The sequence below is a fragment of the Cololabis saira genome, chromosome 22 (assembly GCF_033807715.1).
Source record: "Cololabis saira isolate AMF1-May2022 chromosome 22, fColSai1.1, whole genome shotgun sequence".
NCBI classification, from domain to species: Eukaryota; Metazoa; Chordata; class Actinopteri; order Beloniformes; family Belonidae; genus Cololabis; species Cololabis saira.
In genome coordinates this window covers 9186279-9204816 of record NC_084608.1, presented here as the reverse complement: position 1 = coordinate 9204816, position 18538 = coordinate 9186279, and the positions used below count along the sequence as shown (strand labels likewise).

Genomic DNA, 18538 nt, shown 5'->3' with positions numbered 1-18538 from the left:
AGAAAAAAAAAGAAAAAAGAAGAAAAAAAGGGAAAAAAAGAGAAAAAAAGAGAAGAAAAAGAAAGAAAGAAAGGAAAAAAGGAAAAAAAGAAAAAAATGAAAAAAAGACAAAAAAATTTAATTGACTTTACTTGCAAAAATTAAGTTGACTTTACTTGCAAATTAATTTTGTACATACTAAAAATGAAGTAGTTTATACAAAGACTAGTCTTTCTTGATCTACATAAAAATCTCATGCGAAAAAGTTGCCTTAATTTGTGGTGTTCTATTTAAACAAATAAAGCATTTTTCATCTAAACGTTGGTCAATCTGCCCAATAGATTAAAATTGTTAAAGGAAAAGTAAATGTTATATAAATACTGCTTGATAAGGAAAAAATGCACAATGTCTTGTTTTTAAAACAAATGCAGATTAAGTTCAAAACTAGATGTATTCATGTAAAGCAACAAACGTAATTTTTAATTGTTAATATCACAGATTTAAATATGTTATATTTACATGCGCTTAGATTTATTTTTTTCAGTGTATAAATAATGCCTTGTCTCTAGTATGTCCCTTCACTGCGACATGTATATTTATCAGAGGTGAGCGCCGCAGCGCCCTCTAGCGGCCGCCGCCCTGCATCGCAGCCGCTGTTGTCTGAGATTAACCTGAACCGGCTAACAGGAAAGGGCAAGCGAAGACCGCGGTGAAGAATCAGCAAGAAAACGGGGGTCCTTTCACTCTGGAGGGAACTCAAACTTCAGAAGGGAAGGATAACAGGACTTTAAGGGTAATCCAACAGTAATGTGCACTCGCGTCCTCTCCGTGCCCCCATGCTGCCCGGCGGAGCTGCTAGCTAGAGGGGCGACACGCGCCGGACTCCCCTCAAAAACTCCGGGATTTCACTTTCATTTGTTCTTTATTCACTAAATCCTCGCCAGAAAGAGCTAATTATTGCTTTCGGTGATATACTAAAAAATTATATCTAATTCGGCGCGAAAGATTTGTTTTAACCGGCTATCTATTGCAGCCAAATCTAAGTTTACTACATTTGTTTGGGTTTAGTTTTTCTGACTATAGTGTCAGCTAATGTTAGCTGTTAAAATGAAAAAAAAAACGTTTTTTTTATACCTATCCTAAAAAGCAGCAATATTGTCTGTTATCGCTGCCCTCTCAATATATTTGTGTATTAATGTTACCTGGTTTGAGGCGAGGCAACGTAGACCAGGCGGATACATCACTAATCAGGTTTAAGGCTGATTTATGGTCCGCGTTACACCGAGGCAGAACCTACGGCTTAGGGACACGTACGCTACGGCGTAGGTTCTGCGTCGATTTAACGCAGAACCATAATTCAGGCTTTAGGCTCGTAAAAGCACGTCTGTTATCGCAATTACTTTTATCACAAATATGTATTTGCAAAACGCCGAATACATATTTTTCAGTTGAAGTTAAAAATGCAACTTGAAAATTGACAAAAACGTTAAAGTTGTCGTTTCCTTGATACCTTATCATGTCCATGTCACCAAAACAGGTGGAACAATGGCCGAGTCGAGTCATGTTTATTTACGATTGTGTACATGTGTTTGGATGCCCCTGGACTTAGGATGGCATTATATGTTTATTTATATATATATATATATATATATATATATATATATATATATATATATATATATATATATATACACACACACACACACACACATACAGCAAAGTGCAGCTTTTTCTGAAACTTTGTGTTCATGTAGTTTGCAGATCTCAGGTTCAGGACAGGTTAGACTTTAGCACAATCAGATGGCAGTAATTACAGTGTTCATACTTTCCATATCTTTTAATACCTAACAGACAAAGTCATTAAAAAATAAAAGTAAAATCTGGCTCGTAATGGTCACTAAATCCTCAGCCCATATAAATGATGTTGATGGGTAAATTATTTAGCATTTGCATCAGTTTACTTGAGGCTTGTTTTTAAATTTAGATCATCAGCAACATTTCATTGATCTTTCCTACAGGATCTTCAGAGTGGGCATGAGCTCCTCCTGCTGAACATTACCTCTACACCTCATCGTCACACAACACTACTGAAGTAAGGCAACGTCATTGTGTTGGTGTGAAAAGCCTTATTGACAAGTGCAGTGGCAGAGCCGGAGCTCACCGCTCAGGAAGATGACATCACCCTTTGTGCCTGTTCCAGTTCCCATGAAGAGAACCTTTTCAGGTGGTGGCAATAAGTTGAGACGGCCACAGAGAGCCGCGTCGCTTGGAAGCGTCTCCAGCAGCTCAGAATCCTCGTCTCCCGTTGCCAGGGTGGCCGGGGAGGAACGCGATGGAGGATGCGGAGGATTAGACTCTCAGCATCAGTCACGCTGCTTGGACAGAGCGAACCGCAGCCGGACACCCCCGCCCCTGCAGAGCTCCATGACACGGGCCAGGGTGAACGGGGTGTTGGAACCCTCTGTGGAGTACTCATGCTGCCCTCGGTCCATATCGGATCCTGCAGGGAGCCACCAAGTGGAGGAGAGGCCCATCACCCCCACAGTGCTGGGGTATGAGGTCATGGAGGAGAGAGCAAAGTTTACGGTATGAACCTGAAAAATCTGGCAACCTGATCCAATGTCCATGCTGATTAAATAATACAGTTGGATTGTTAATGTATTAATCAGTCTATCAAGACATAAGATACTTTTATTAATAAAAATGATAAGACAAGTCGCACTTCAGTAATCTTATAAGAGGGATAAGTCACATAACTAAAATCTGGGACATTATATATAATGTTAAAGACAGAGTAAACTGAGAATTGTTTACAATTATACTGTACCACAACATTACAAAGAGCACATTATGTCACAGTGCCTACACATAAAAAAGGCAGCGTGAATCTGCTTGCCAGTTTTTTTATGTTTTGCTCCTCTTTTTTTTGGCATAACATTGAGGATGCTCAGCAAGGTGATGCTGCTTTAAGTGTAGAGTTACATTTTTTTCCTCATATGTTGGTTGTCATTACTTAATCAGTTGTTTTGTTTTGTTGCTTACTTTACTGTCCGTGTAAAAAAACCTCAGCAGCATGCTTCCCAGTGACGGCATTTTCATAGTGTACTTACTGATGAGGGAAAAAGGGGGTTCTCAATATTCCTTCACTCACTGGCCACTTTATTGTACATTTACTGCCCTGCACCTTCCCATCCAAATATAAACGTAAAGAAAACTAGAAAAAACCTTTTCAAGACTGTGTATGTACTGAATGGAAAAAAGATATATGTATTTGTATTTCAGTCAATTTCAGCAATCAATATATGCTGATACCGTTAGAGCCAATAAGATAAAAAACAGGCATATTGACTGGTGCCTTGATAGTACTTACCACTGTCACTAGTGTGACTTGTGGGAATTTTGGTTGTTAAAATGTTTTATACCACGGCCTGTGTGATTACTCCATTCTGATTGGCTGGCAGGTGTACATTAAAAGTGATAACCTACACCTAGAAAACAAGTTCGGTCAAATTGCCTGATAACTTTAATATCATTGCGCTGGATCAACTGCCAGTTGGTAACCACGGCAACGGAGATTTAGAGAAGAAGAGCCGGCTACCGCAGGATGGCAACATGAGTGATTTTGTAATTGATTTTTATTTATTTGGTGAATTTAAAAATTTTGATGACTGGGATGCAGAAGAGGAGAGAAACGAAAATAGCCGAGCGGAGCTGAGCGGACTAGAATATCTCCTGTTACCAAGGAAACTGAGTTATGGCTTGTTAAAAAACTTTGTAACTTACCAGGTTACAACGGCTGCAGACGAGAGATTAAATAGTCCACTCAGCTGTGGCTTGTTATAAAATTAATGATTTCAACTGAAAACACATTAAAGCATGAATAACTTATTTAATATTTATGTTTTTTGGTAAGTGACCGTGGTATAAGCGGGATATGCCCTTTGAGGTGTCCATTATCAGAAATATATGGACTTCGCGGAGGCAAACCGTCCGACACAAAGCAGAGGACGGTTCACGCGCCCGCGTCGTCCATATATTTCTGATAATGTACACCTCGTCGAGCAATATCCCTTACAAATATCAAATACCCATGATCACTCCAAAAGGTGCAAGAGCGTATTAGCAGTCTTAAAGAGGGTTTTCTTTTACTTTTGCTTTTTTTCACAGGTCTATAAGGTCCTGGTCAGGAACACCCCAGATGAGAGCTGGGTGGTTTTTAGAAGGTATACAGACTTCTCCAGACTCAATGACAAGGTGGGTTGCAGTGTTTTATGTGTACATGACATTAGATATAGAGGGAGACTCAGGATGCTTAAGTTCAGTTTTGTTGCCTTCCTTTGATGTTGCAGACAGTTTATCAGCTGTTCAGCGTGCCTTTCTCCTGTTTTTGGGTGCACAGTGGAAATGATTTAGAGTCACACAAAGAAGCCTGCTGTTCTCAGACAGCTAACAGGCTCGAGCCAACTGGGTGATCGGCTCTTTTGTGGTTTTAGGAAAGGAGGTTTGGTCACAGATTACAGAAGCAGAAAATGTCAAGGCTATTTATTTGGAAATTACACCACGAAGGAGCCTAATCCAGAAAAACAATGAGGTGACATTTGACATGTGCAAGCCAGTAAAACAATAACACCCTGTAAAAAGAAATGCACATTTTTCTGAGTTTATATAAATGCTGCAGCAGGCAAGAGGGGGGGAAAAAGGGAGATGAAAATGCCCTATATCCAATCTTACTCTCCCCTTTTCCTTTGACGTATCTACATAGAAACTCTTAAGTTATGCTTTGTTAACTGCATGTTAAACTGTTTAAAAAAATGTTCTTTTTAGTGTATTTTAGAAGTCTCTGCACATGGGTGTCAATATTAAGGTATTTCTTTCTGTCTTATTAATTTGAAAGTTGATGCTATGGTAAGGTGAATTTTGAGTAGTTGCTTTTTTATGCTCTATCATGATGATCCTGTGTTCTCTCTGCGTTATAACTTTCAGTATAGTGTCTTTATGTGCATGCTGTAAGAGTTGGACAAGTTAAACACTAAGCCTGTTTTGCTTGCACTTAAACTTAAAGAGTTTTTTTATTAAGGGTTAAAAGAAAAAGAAAGCATTTTTGATTACATATATAACCTATGATAGAAACATGTTTATTTTGATAATTCTGCACCAAAAAAAAGACTGCAGGTAATTATGTTTCATATTTATTTACAATATTGCACTTAACGACAGTAGCTGTTTGGGATTTGTTAACTTTAAACTGTAAGGATTGGAGGTGTTGCATCAGGACCAGTAATTCGTTCCAGCAGATGCCTTTTCCATCTGCTTCATCCTCTGCATATCTGCTTCTTCTTTTTTTAGATTTTATCATGCACACAAAATAAAAAGTAATCCAGGTAACTAAGGGCCTGTTCAGACTGCAGACAAAAGTGGCCCAATTAAGATGTTTTTGGGATGTCAAGTGACCAGGTCAGACTTCTTCAGGAGTAGTGCGAACACGCACCTGACCAGATATACCAATCAGACCCAGGATTTTTTTTTTTTTCTTCAATGTGGCCGCAGTGTGAACAGCCATGCCGGATTTGATGCGACTTTTACGTCAATCTGCGTCGACATTTGTCACTGTTTATCCCTGCCATAGTTCCACTCTGTTGCCTTTGCCTCTTTGTTATCGTCTTCATGCGGGTCAGTTCTCTGGATCTGAGGAAAATATCCAAATTGAGCATAAGACTTGCAGTTTGGCCTAAGAGAATACCTGAAGCTGCTTGGACTGCATATTGAGACATGCATGAGCCTGTTAAGCTGGCACTTCCATCCAAACTGCCCTCCCTCTCCAGAGGGAGAAACACCTTTTTTCTTTTTTGTTTCAATTATTTAAGAAAGTATGTGCTTTGAATGAACTTAACTGTAAACCTAACTAAATGTTTTGGAGAGAGCGAGAGAGAGAAAAACAAAAACAGTCATACTTACTGTGCAGTAGTTTACATATGATCATATTTCCAAAACAACACTTTGTCCACTGGATACTGGCACCAAACATGTTTGTGTGCTAGTTTGACCTTCTCCCAGTCTGCCTTCATCATGTTTGTGTTCATATCTCATTCCACCACGTGTGAAAACAAGAAGGTGTTCATACATGCAAACACACACACATTCTACCTCTTACTGAGTAAACTGACCTCAGGTTACATCATTAGAACAGTTTCTCCCAAGGCTGATTATATGTTGCCAAGCCTTTCTGTGATGAGAAAACACCCTAGAAACTTTTTTGAGTTTTTGTGTCGAATCCATTCTTGAACCCTCTGAGGTTCTGTAGGAGTGTAGATGAAATTTCAGATGCTGTCTGTTTTTTTTTGTTTAGTTTTTTTGGGCAGGTCCAGTTCCTCCTATTCAAGTCAAAGCTGTTCATGAAGCGAAGGATAATACCCCCTTAGTGGCGGTGCATATTTGTGTTCTCAGCTCTCATGGCTGTGGGGCTGTTTGTGAAGAAAGGGAGTTTCATGCATAACCTCTGATTCATGTTGCTACGTCATCGTCTTATCAGAGACGTAAAGTCATGTGAAAAAGAAAATACAGACTCAGTTTTAAGGTTTATGTGTCAGGAGATACGAAAATACAATCTCATCATTATTGCTTTATACAAATTTGGTGAATAAAATCCCAAATGAACATCATACATACTAAACAAGTGTTGTCCATAAAGGTATCAGCCTTGCACGTTGGAGGAATTTGTTCCCATCAGTTGATTGAGGTTTGCAGGAATTTGTTTAAACACAGCTGAAGTGCAGATGTTGACCACAGCCTTAACATCGGGTTGAGGTTTGACTTTTATCTACCGAAGCAAAAGCTCGATTCTTTTCTTTGTGTTTTAGTTTTGCTGCTGCGCCTCAGGTCATTGGTCTGTTGCTTGACCCAAGTCCCATTTTACCTCCGGTCAAGCTTTTACACCTGCGTGTTTGGGCTTACTTGCTATATTTGGTGTGAATCGGGTGTGAAGATTTGCATTATGGCGAAACATTTCTGTTTTGGACCTCATTCAAAAGATCTCGTGGTTCATTTTGATGTTGAACAAACTAAACAAACCAAACGGGTTTAGTTGTTTTCTAACTGTAATTAACATACTAGCTGAGGCTTGTTGAGTCTGAGCTGTAGCTCTTGTGTTTCGGGTCTTAAATTTTCATTTTTTATGTATGTATTTAGTAATTTCTCTGAAAACTGCACTTTCCAACTTTAAAGTGAACTTTCTAGGACACCAGTCCTGGAAAGAGTGCGAACTGTCTTGACACTTGTCCCACTTTTGAATAATATTTAATCAAACCTGCGCCCTTGTTTCCTACAGAATCAATAACCTTGTGCTTAGCTTTTATAATACAGCTTCTTTATTTTACTTTACTTTATTTTAAATATATAAAGGGAGAGATGGTGTCAGATGTCGTTGTTCATCTGAGGTTGTATTTATTTAATTTTAATATTTTCACATACTATATATATACAACTTTATAAAGAAAGAAGGGTTACTCTTGTAGTTTCTTTCTTTTCCATGTGACTTTATTTTACTTTCAATTATTCTATGACAAAAATGTCCCGGTTATTCTGATAACACACAAGTGATTTGCGTGAAGGATTAGTGTAGTGATGGGTTAGAGGAGGGCGGACTGGTGTGTCAGAGCCTGTATCACAGGAGCTGATTAAAGGCCTCAGTCTCTAATGTTTTGCTGTTTGTCTTATGTCCACATTAGTCATGGACATTTAACTGTTGATCTGTTCTACTGATGTTATAATTTAAAACATTTTGTCCATCATCCGTCTGTGTGTGTTTCTTTATTTCAGCTAAAAGAAATGTTTCCTGGTTTCCGCCTCTCGCTGCCTCCTAAAAGGTGGTTTAAAGACAACTATGACAGCGACTTCTTGGAGGACAGACAACTGGGTCTACAGGCTTTTCTGCAAAATTTGGTTGCGCATAAGGACATCGCTAACTGGTATGTCACACAGTTACCCAGCAGTTTTATTCAGTAAAATCTAGTTATTCTGCCTCTTTTTGTGTAAACAGCTTTTTAAAATGTAATTATTCAAACACATTGACAGTGGGGAGAATAGGTGTTTGATACGCTGCCGATCTAGAGATTTTCCCATTTGCAAAGCCTGTAGAAGTCTGGGGATTTTGGCCCATTCCTCCATATAGATCCTTTAGGTTTTGGGGCTGTCATTGGGCCATACGGACTTTCAGCTCCCTCCAAGGGTTTTCTATTGGGTCCAGGTCTGGAAACTGGCTAGGCCACTCCAGGACCTTGACATGCTTCTTTTACGGAGCCACTTCTTAGTTGCCCTGGCTCTGTTTCGGGTCGTTGTCATGCTGGAAGACCCAGCCACGACCCATCTTCAATGCTCTGACTCGTCCTTCTTCCTCCAAACACGGCGAGTGGAGTTTAGCCCCAAAAGCTCTATTTTTCGTCTCATCAGACCACATGACATTCCCCCATTTCTCCTCTGGATCATCCTAAAGCTTGAGTTATAGTTCTGCGTCAAAACGACGCCGTGCCTACGGCGTGTGGTTTGCGTCGACGCAGACCACACGCCGTCACTGACGTGCACCTCCCGAAAATTGTAACTACGCGTCGAGGCGACGCAGACCAAACGCAGTCCGAGAGGGCTGTGATTGATTCACTTGGAAGCAACGCATTTCCGGTTTCCGGTTTGAAGCAGTAGTGAACTTTCAGCGCTCTTTTCTTCGTGTATGTGTGATTTTTTTGTTTTGTTTTTTTTTGTTTTCTTGCACAATAGTTCACAACGGCGTCATGGCGACGGCGTGTGCTCTGCGTTGGTTTGACGCAGAACCATAATTCAGGCTTAATGGTCGCTGGCAAACTTCAGACGGGCCTGGCTTGAGCAGGGAGACACGTCTGGCACTGCAGGATTTGAATCCATGACGGCGTAGTGTGTTACTGATGGTTTTCTTTAAGACTGTGGTCCCAGCTCTCTTCAGGGCATTGACCAGGTCCTGCCGTGTAGTTCTGGGCCGGTCCCTAACCTTCCTCCTGATCATTGGTGATGGTGAGATCTTGCATGGAGCCCCACGCCGAGGGAGATTGACCGTCATCTTGAACTTCTTCCATTTTCTTACAATTGAACCAACAGTTGTTGCCTTCTCACCAGCCTTGTGCAGGTCTACAATAGTATCCCTAAAGCCATTACACAGCTCTCTGGTCTTGGCCATTGGGGAGAGGTTGGAGTTTGTTTTGATTGTGTGTGGACAGGTTTATTTTTATACAGGTGTCAAGTTCAAACAAGTGCAGTAATACAGGTAGTGAGAGGAGACCAGGAGGCTTCTTAAAGAAGAACTAACAGGTCTGGGAGAGCTGAATTTCTTACTGGTTGGTAGGTGATCAGATACTTCTGTCATGCAATAAAATGCTAATTAATTATTTAAAAATCATACAATGTGATTTTCTGGATTTTTTTTTTAGATTCTGTCACTCACCGTTGAAGAGTACCTATGATACAAATTACAGACTCATATGGTTTGTGAGTGCAGAAAAACCAGCAGTGTATCAAATACTTGTTCTCCCACTGTATGTTCACATGTGAGTCAGCTGACTCTGCTTTTATGAGAGTTTAATCTCTGAAAGATATAAAAACTGTTCCTGTGACTAGGCTGCTTTGCGGTGGATTTCTGTTTGAGACCAAACTTAGTGCCAGAATGTTGGTTACAAGGAGAAGAAGGAGGAACGACATCTTTCAGCAGGCAGAACAACCTCTAAATTTCCTTCTCACGTCGTATCACTAGTGTCACTCCTTGACTGTAATGTTCACATTCTTTGAAACTACTCTGCCTACCTGCAGGAAATGATTTACCCCTACTTTAAAAACTAGTGGTCTGTATAACAAACTGAAATTAGAGCAAATGTAGAAATGAGGTACTAAAAATATTTGACTTGACAATTGACACTTAATGCATCATAAGCAGAATTAAAATGGAAATAAACACAACTTTTATTTAAACACCTTTTTTTTAATAGAAGCATATATTAAATATGATATTTCTGCTTTTTATAAATGAACAATTCAAACATCAATAGAAAAATATTAACAAAGACAAGAAAACTGAAGATATGTTTAGTTTAAATTTCCGTCACGTCACTGCTGAATAAAATACACATTCTCTCTCTTTGCATCTCTTACTTTGAGTTTATATGCTGCTTTCAAATTCCGTATTTGTTGATATTCTCTTTATATGACAGAGTTGGTCAGTGACCACACAGAAAATTGATCTGTTTGTTTTTATTAATTAGAGGCTCGGACAAATTAACGTATTTCTGTTAAAGGTTTTTGTGAGAGTGCAGATCATTTTCTCTGGAAATGGGGTTTGTTTTATGAACCAGACAGAAAATTGATTTTTTTTTTCTCTTTTTCCATTTCATGGTTCACTGAGTTGCTCAAAACAACCATCATGTTAATACTCCCGTTGTCCTCCACAGCCTGGCGGTAAGAGAGTTTCTGTGTCTCGACGACCCGCCCGGGCCTTTTGATAGTCTGGAGGAGAGCAGGGTGAGTGTCCATGTGGACGTCAACATATCTGGAGGTGCATGGGTGGGTCTAGGTGACGGCACCGTCTTGTTGAAGATTGTTGCTTCCATAAATATGATTCCTGCCTTTTTTTTTGTTCCCTTTCAACAACTATCAACAGGGTGTACATTTCCTTTTTGTCCTTCTTCCCAGGCATTCTGTGAGACTCTGGAAGAGGGCAACTATCGTCTCCAGAAGGAGCTCCTGGAGAAGCAGAAAGAGATCGCGTCTCTAAAGCGGAGGCTGGCGGAGAGGGAGCAGGCCATCCTGCGGCTGGAGAAGCACGTCAAGTCCATAGACAGGTGCCAACACGCACATGCAGGGAAGGACAGGTGTTGGCTAACTGCACCTGTTGCAGCTTGTTGACCGGGTTTACCTGCCTCTCTGTTGCAGTGGGGATTGTGCCAGTCCGGATTCTCCGTGTGCCCTGTCGGCTCAGGGCAGCGAGAGTAGCGCCGATGTGGACGTGGAGTCGTCCGCCGCAGAGGCCGATCAGGATATGCCTGATGAACACAAGTAAAAGAAACCAATCTGTATGAATTGAAGGGTTATAGTTATGTAGGAGGGTTTATGATGACCACAAATCATGCACGTGTCAGACACTTAAGCCTGAGTTATGGTTCTGCGTCAAACCAACGCAGACCACACGGCATCGCCGTGACGCCGTCGTGAACCTTCGGACTTCTCCGTCACTCCATTTCTCCGCAGTGCAGTACCCCCCGTGACCGCTAATTCGCAATCTTTTCCTGAATGGTTTATCCGACTTTTTCCGGTCACAGTGAATCAAAGAGATAAGGACAACTATTGTGCAAAAAACCAAAAGAAAAAAAATCACATATACACGAAGAAAAGAGCGCTGAAAGTTCACGACTGCTTCAAACCGGAAACCGGAAATGCGTTGCTACCAAGCGAACCAATCACAGCCCTCTCCGTCTGCGTTTGGTCTGCGTCGCCTCGACGCGTAGTTACAATTTTTGGGAGGTTCACGTCAGTGACGGCGTCAATGACGGCGTGTGGTCTGCGTGGACGTGTACCACACGCCGTAGGCACGGCGTCATTTTGACGCAGAACCATAACTCAGCCTTTAGATGTGCATGATTAACAAGTTTGAATAGTCAGTAAGACAATCAGTTAATGGTTTTGGGTTTTTTTTATTGCAAAAGCTTGACTTTTAGTTAATTCCTCCCCCTAATTGGTGCTCCGGTCACCTTAGTTCACAGCTAATGGTCTTTTTAAGATGGAAAACCAACAAATTCTCAGTCATTATAAATGATGGCTGCAGTTCCTTACAGAAGTCAGCCATCAGCAGCAAACAAGCCCATGGTAGGCCGCGTTCACGCCTTGCAGTTTATAAGACCAATGCAAGCCACACTGTACAGCTCGGATCTGCTTAGGTTTGGGTAAGAACAGAGAGAGTTTGTTCCCGGGAAGAGAGGAGCTTTGGATGTCTCGGGATCATTCTGTGGGGACAATATGAGTTGAACTAGAAGGGAAGATGAAAATATCGAGCAACCCTGAGTGAAAATACTGTCATCATCAGGATCATTTTATAAGACAAAGACCTCAGGACAACACCGGAGTGGGAACTTTGGAAGAAACTTTGAGAGGTCTGGAAAGATCCAGTCTAGAGTGAGGACCTGGTCCCATCAGGGCCACCAATCCAGTCTGATCACGTTTTAACGGTTTTACCGAGAACAATGAGGTTGTAGGATTAAAGAAGACAGCCCATTGCTGCACCTAATTAATTGATCATGTGTGAGTACTTCTGTAGCAAGAGATATTTTGGTAGTTTTCCGATCTGAAGCATGACACCAACCATAGTCTTGGAGGTGCATTTGCACCCACCTGTAATTCTGTAAAGCTTTATTCAGACTATTTGCAAACAGTTTAGAGTTTAGATGTTCACCCTAAGATGTGGGATGCTAAAGTAAGTTTTTTTTTTTTTTTTTTAAAGCCCTCAGTTACAATGTCGAATATTAAGAATCATTAAAGTACTAGTACTAGGTACTAGGAAAATGTTTAGAAGGAATGCCAGGGGAAAACATCTCTCTGAAAAGATAATAATAATAATAATAAGCTGTTTGTACCTAGTTTTTAGACCTGGAAGGACGAAACAATTAAAAAAGATATATATATATATATATATATATATATATATATATATATATATATATATATATATATTATACTGATATCTAAAACCTTTGAATAGAAAGAGGATTTATTTTCATATGACTATAACTGGGATATTTTTAGTCTGAATATAGGTTTGAATACTGTTTTTTGTTTCCTTTTAAGTATGTTTTCCCTCCTTACTTGTTTTCTACCTGAATATTTCACAGCACTGCTGCTCCAATCTGACAAAAAGAACCTCGTAACATGTAAGGTATCTTAAATGCCGTGTGGGTTTGTTTTCTTCTTCCGAGTAACAAGCATCCCATCTAGCGTGCCACAAAGATGTCCCGTCCTGTGATGCTGTTAAACGATGGGTGGATTTTCTTTTCATGTCTGTCTTAATACAATATCCACATGTAAAATGTGGGATTAAGTGTTGCATCTCTTCCTTCTCTACTGGCTGCGCATACATGTATGTTTGTCTTAAGTTTTAATTGGGGGGTGGCAAACATAGACCTACCTTTAGTCCACTGTTAGTCAGGATGTTTGTTGAAGCTGGGGTGAGCTCAATTTCAGACCGCCTCCACGAGGAAACCAAGATGTTATTCTCGTTCACTCCTTTCTTATGAAAGTGTTGCCTTCATGACAGTTTTAAGAGTTTACCACCTTGAATTGGCAGTGTTTATTTGGAATTAAATCGCTGCAAATCACAGAAATATGTTTAATAGCCAAGTATCACAACATCTTTATTTAAGAGTCTCTAAAAAGGTGTTTTCTATTCTGAGGGAGCTGAAAATGACTTGACCCCAACTGTGATGTGCATTCATCGAACTGCAGTTTTCTGTGCTTTTGAGATGTTTTTGGCCGTACCGCGCTGCATCACTCCATCCTGTTCGACTAACATGTGCTTTCCTCGTTGCAGACAGTGTTAAGGTGTTGGTTTTCAGGGATTTCTCTCCTTTATTCTCTGGATTTCTGCTCGTCCTGAGAACTTGTTTGGATGTGTTAGTTAGTGTGCTTACATTTAGAAAATCTGTCTTATTGTTTTTCCTTTTCTCTTTCAGTGCTCTTACAGTACCAAGACTCAAAAGTTTGGACACAGCTCTCGGGTAGGTGTGTCCAAACTTTTGAAAGGAGCACACAAGTGTCACTTTAGATTCCTGCTGTCCCTGCACTGATGGGTCTGAAATAAGGCCGCTTTTTATTTATTTATTCTTTTCGTCTCCCCTTTAAAATTCCTCTCTAACTCTTTCAGTCTGTCAGCCGTTCTGCTGCTGTCTGAGTTGCATGCATTGTTTTTTGACTTGACGAGTGATAAATGCTAACCGCGTGTCTCGGCTCTCTCCAGCGGCAGGTGTGAAGTTCAGCCGGTGAGATCCTCCGCCTGCTGGTGCAAGCCGTCGCTTAGCGACTCTCCTCCGGTTATCCAGGTCACTCAGCTGTTCAACAACAAACCAGAGCACTAAACAGCCAAGCCTGTTTCCCGCCTCCTCTTCTCTGCTTTTGACCCCATGCTGGAGTGCTGCTTCACGCCCGCCTTCTTCCTCTTTGGTTTGCCTGAGCAGCTCCCTCTTCAGATCACATCTCCTCTCACCACCTCCGGGATAGTAACCAGTGTTTCACCTTTATTTCTCAGAATTTTATCCGATGAAGCATTTCCCACTCAAGAGTTATATATATATATATATATATAAACAAAGAGGGAAAGTTTTCTACTGAAGCAGACTGTTTCACGATGAGGTTTTCATCTGGCACTTACAGAAGACTGAGACGGAGAACCCCAGACTATGTGGATCCTCCTCTTGAGGTTGCCGAGTTGGATCAATATGATCTAGCTCTTATGTAGCCAAAGTTTTGGTTTGTTTTGTTTTTTTTTTACCAAAAGAAAAATGGATAACTTGAAGATTCAGACAACTGGTTTAATGATTTTCCAAGACTGCGACAATCTACAGAAAATGAAGCATCATCTCATGAGGCTCTGCAAACATTTGTTGCCTTGTGACAGGAATCCCACCTCTCCGGCCAGAGAAACAGCGCCTCCGTGTGGCGATTGGGATACATCTGGGTAAAAATGAACTCTCACTCAGGATAAACGCTCGTAACAAGGTGGGTATCTTAGAGGATTGTCGTGGTCAGTTTGCAGGGAGTTTGGCGATATCAAGTCTGTTTTTTGTTTTTTTACTGCCGTTGACTGTTACAAGTGAAGGCAGACCTTCTGTCCTGGGAAACTCTTTGTCACTTTCAGTCCAAGTTTGCATCTAAAAGCATACGACTCCTTATATGTTAAGTGCCAAGTTTGGTTTGTGTCCAGAACGAAATCCTGCGAAGGCCAGTAAAACGTGCAGGATACTGTACCGAGACTAAGCCAAGAAATGTAGAGGGTGATTTAAATGCAAACAGACCTCCGGCGGCTTTTTATTGTTAGTAGGGACGAGATTGAATCGAGGCGTGGTGTGATGACACGTGTCGTAGGTGGATGATTTCACTCCGAAATTTCAGAACTGGATGTCTTGACGAATCCCATCAGATAAAACCACAGCGCTCTGCAGTGCGTGATCTCTGTCATGTGAGATGTTCAGTCGGAGTCGTTACGACCCTCAGCTTCAGTCAAGGCATCGCAGGTGGTTCAATAGCTTAACTACTTGAAAAACTGTAAACTCCAGGCTAATGAGCCACAACTCTGAAAGACTGAGGAAATGAAAATTCCTCCTCTCTCCACATCTTTGGCTTTTATGAAGTACCTGCTATTTAACATAAGATGTAGACAAATCAGTAATTACTGGTGTGTGTAAACCCGGATGGAGCTCTTGGACTGCTGCTTCAGGACTGTTCTTGGTTAACAAATCGCTTACATAAGCCATATTTTATACCTAAATAACACTCGAGCGGCAGGTGTTTCACGCGGTGGAGGTGCATGCTAACTAAACAGTTTTCGCTCTTTGATCGCCAGTTTATGAGGGGCGGTAGGGATGATGTTGAATTCCCTCATCACATCCTGGAACAGGGGATAATGCACTTTATGGATGTACAGCAACACACCATGTGTGCTAGAATCATGTTTTTAATTATTTTGAGATGGACAAATGCCTTTTTGATCATTGACTCTGTTTTGATCTAATATGTTAAAGAGTTTCCATCATGCTCTGTACTTTACTCTAAATAACCCACTTGCAAAGTGCCTTGAAGATTTCTCTCTTGGCTTTTCTCTCTATGTTTGAATAGCTTTATAGATTTGTTGGGGACACGAAGCGCATCCACGATGTCCCTCATATGGAAGTTTATTTCAAATAACGCACCTGTGTACATGTTGTTGCTTGAAATAGACAGAAGATGACTTGTTTTTGTAATATTTCACAGATGGAGTCTTAATTCAGATATACACCCACACTTGCACTATAACAATGTAAATTAATGCCGGTAGTGTCACCAATGCCCCAGGTGTAGGAAGATAGTCCAGAAATGTACATTGTAGACAGAAATGTTTATCAGAAAGAAGATTTAAAATACACAATTAAAGACAGAGTGATAATTAAATATATGTGTGGGTTTTTTGAGGAGTTTTTTGTCCTCATTTTTAAGTCTTTGCTTTCCTGTGATTTTATTGTTTTATATGGGAAAAAATGTATATCGTATGTCATCTTAGAGGAAAGGGAAACGCTGCCGTAGAACCTTGTTTTTTTTTTAATTTCCTCATTAAAAGTTTAAAGTGTAAAACTATGTAAGACACTTCTTTTTCAGCTTTAACCCACCAAAATGCAACATTGTGGAGCAATGAGTGCACACTGACCAATAAATAAAGTTATTAAAGAAAAGACACCTTTTGAGGGACCAAATAAAAATGTGTTTGGTTCCTATCAGGTCTTAAAATTAGTCTTTGATCAGTTAGCTGGAGGTGTCGTACATGTATAACCGCAGTAACAACTGCTTCCTATACGATGATTTCAAGTAATTAGCACCAGGTTTGATTTTTACAGTGTTGCTTTATGGACTCAAATCACGCTATAACAAGAGGATTTGATCTGTTTAAAAAGAGAATGCCGGAAATCATTAGTTGTGACTTTAGAACAATAAACCGTCTATACGGTGCAGCTGCAGGAAACCTCTTAAACTTTTAACTTGATTCTGAAGAAGGAACGTGTTTTTGTCTTGAGTTTTCTTCTGACTGTACCCCATTAAACATTTTATTGTTTTAAATTAATTAAATTAATATTCTGGGACTCTTATGGGCTGTAATCCTGTCCGGTTTGTGCCTTGGTTGTGGCTTCAGCTGATCCTGGTCTAAAAACAAGTGAATGACTATTCTTTGAAAAATGTATTTTCTTATAAGATGAAGGTTGAAATACTGAGTTCAACAAGTTGACTTTATCAACTCCTTTCTCTTTATTTACGATGTGAGACAACAACTAACTGCTCGTGCCTGATTACATACATGCTGCATCGGTGAAGGGTTTTACAGATAATTCAATCCGAAACCTGACAACTGAACTGTTTCAGAGTACAGTATGTTACCATGGTCCTTTTGTGTATAGAAACATGTCAGTTGCATAAATGCAACCTCAAATGAAACACTACAATATGTGTCGCAGTGCAATTATTTTTTGGAGGAAAAAAAATGTATGAAATGCAAAGTCTGCATGTAAATAGATGCGGACAGGGGGTGTATTAGAGACGAAGCATGCCCACACCACTGACTGCAAAGACATCAAGAGAGTAAGTAATTTTTTTTTTTTTTTTCTTCAGTTTATTTATTTGTTGACAGGGACTGTACATGTTGATGAACACAGGTGTAAACATGCATTAACACTGGCACATGTAACCACCTCTTTACAAAAAAACAAAGCTGTTTTGACCTTTTGTTGATATGAATGCATCTTAACACAATGCCAAGTAGGAAAGACGTCACCAATGATCTTAGAGAAACAGCTCAATGTTTCTGTTTCAATTCAAGGGCTGAATGCAGTTTGGGACCCAAATGAATTTGCTTGGAGGGGGAAAGCTGAGCATTACTTCTGTACTTTATGGCCAATCTGTTTGCTAATTGTGCTTGAGCATGTTTGTCATTATCTTGTTCCATTACCAACCCTCTCCATACGTTCAGGGTCGTAAAATGCTTCCCATAAACCTTGTAGCATAAAGTTGAACTCATTTACTCCTGTGATCAGCTTTTGAATATCTCTCTATATGCTCTCTTTCACAATGAATAGCCAAAACACATTTTTTTGAAACCTTCCACCCTTTTTTCAAAGTTGAAACAACAGCAGTCAGTGTTTACTCTGCATCCAACAAAAATAAACCCCAGCGAAAAGGGAAAAAAATATTTTTCACTACTCAGTGATACCAAATTAAGGGTATACAACTGTAAAGTGTTTGTTTATTGATCCTCATCATGTCTCAGAGTACTTCAACATCACATGCATCCAGAGGTGTCAAAAGTATTCACATTCATTACTCAGGTAGAAGTATAGATACTAGAGTTTAAAAATACTCCTGTAGAAGTTGAAGTATCAACTCAAGTTTTTTACTCAAGTAAAAGTATAAAAGTACTGGTTTCAAAACTACTTAAAGTATAAAAGTAATGTAAGGGGGAAAAAAGCCATTAAGGACAAAAGCCATTGAAAATGAATGCATCTTAGTATAATGTAAATATATTAAAGAACCATATATGTGTACTATTGAGCATTAACATGTGTTTCAGAGAGCAGAAGATATGATGATAGTTGCCTATAAGTATTGTAATGGTGCAAAAAGTCAAACTTCAGAGGCATGTTATCATTTATCCTAACCTTTATTGGAATGTACATCCAAGTTTAGTTGCAGGAATCTGAGGGAACGGATGTAAGAACAAAACTGGACAAGAACATCTGAAACAACCACAACCAAATTCACTCTATCTGGA

General features: G+C 40.0%; 1 protein-coding gene across 5 annotated transcripts; it reads left to right on the top strand.

The window, feature by feature from the left end:
• The first annotated feature begins 639 nt into the window (after positions 1-639).
• snx16 (sorting nexin 16) lies at positions 640-16941 on the top strand. 5 transcript variants are annotated; one of them, XR_009770828.1, is made up of 10 exons: positions 640-772; positions 1998-2565; positions 4147-4233; positions 7795-7943; positions 10440-10509; positions 10681-10829; positions 10921-11043; positions 12870-12908; positions 13707-13751; positions 13991-14064. XR_009770828.1 is itself a non-coding variant. In XM_061713949.1 (9 exons), exons 2-8 carry the CDS (start codon positions 2152-2154, stop codon positions 12886-12888), a joined length of 1011 nt encoding a protein of 336 aa, XP_061569933.1. In that variant the 5' UTR covers positions 640-772; positions 1998-2151; the 3' UTR covers positions 12889-12908; positions 13991-16941. The 5 variants fall into 5 exon arrangements, 3 of the variants coding, with proteins under 3 accessions (XP_061569933.1, XP_061569931.1, XP_061569932.1); XR_009770827.1 differs by having other exon boundaries at positions 12870-13751; positions 13991-14092; XM_061713949.1 differs by lacking the exon at positions 13707-13751 and having other exon boundaries at positions 13991-16941.
• The last annotated feature ends 1597 nt before the right edge of the window (positions 16942-18538 follow it).

Coding starts and splice junctions, on each gene's coding strand:
- snx16 (XM_061713947.1), top strand. CDS start 2,152: ATGACATCACCCTTTGTGCCTGTTCCAGTTCCCATGAAGAGAACCTTT. Junction 10,510..10,680: donor ATAGTCTGGAGGAGAGCAGG/GTGAGTGTCCAT, acceptor CCTTCTTCCCAG/GCATTCTGTGAGACTCTGGA. Junction 10,830..10,920: donor CACGTCAAGTCCATAGACAG/GTGCCAACACGC, acceptor TCTCTGTTGCAG/TGGGGATTGTGCCAGTCCGG.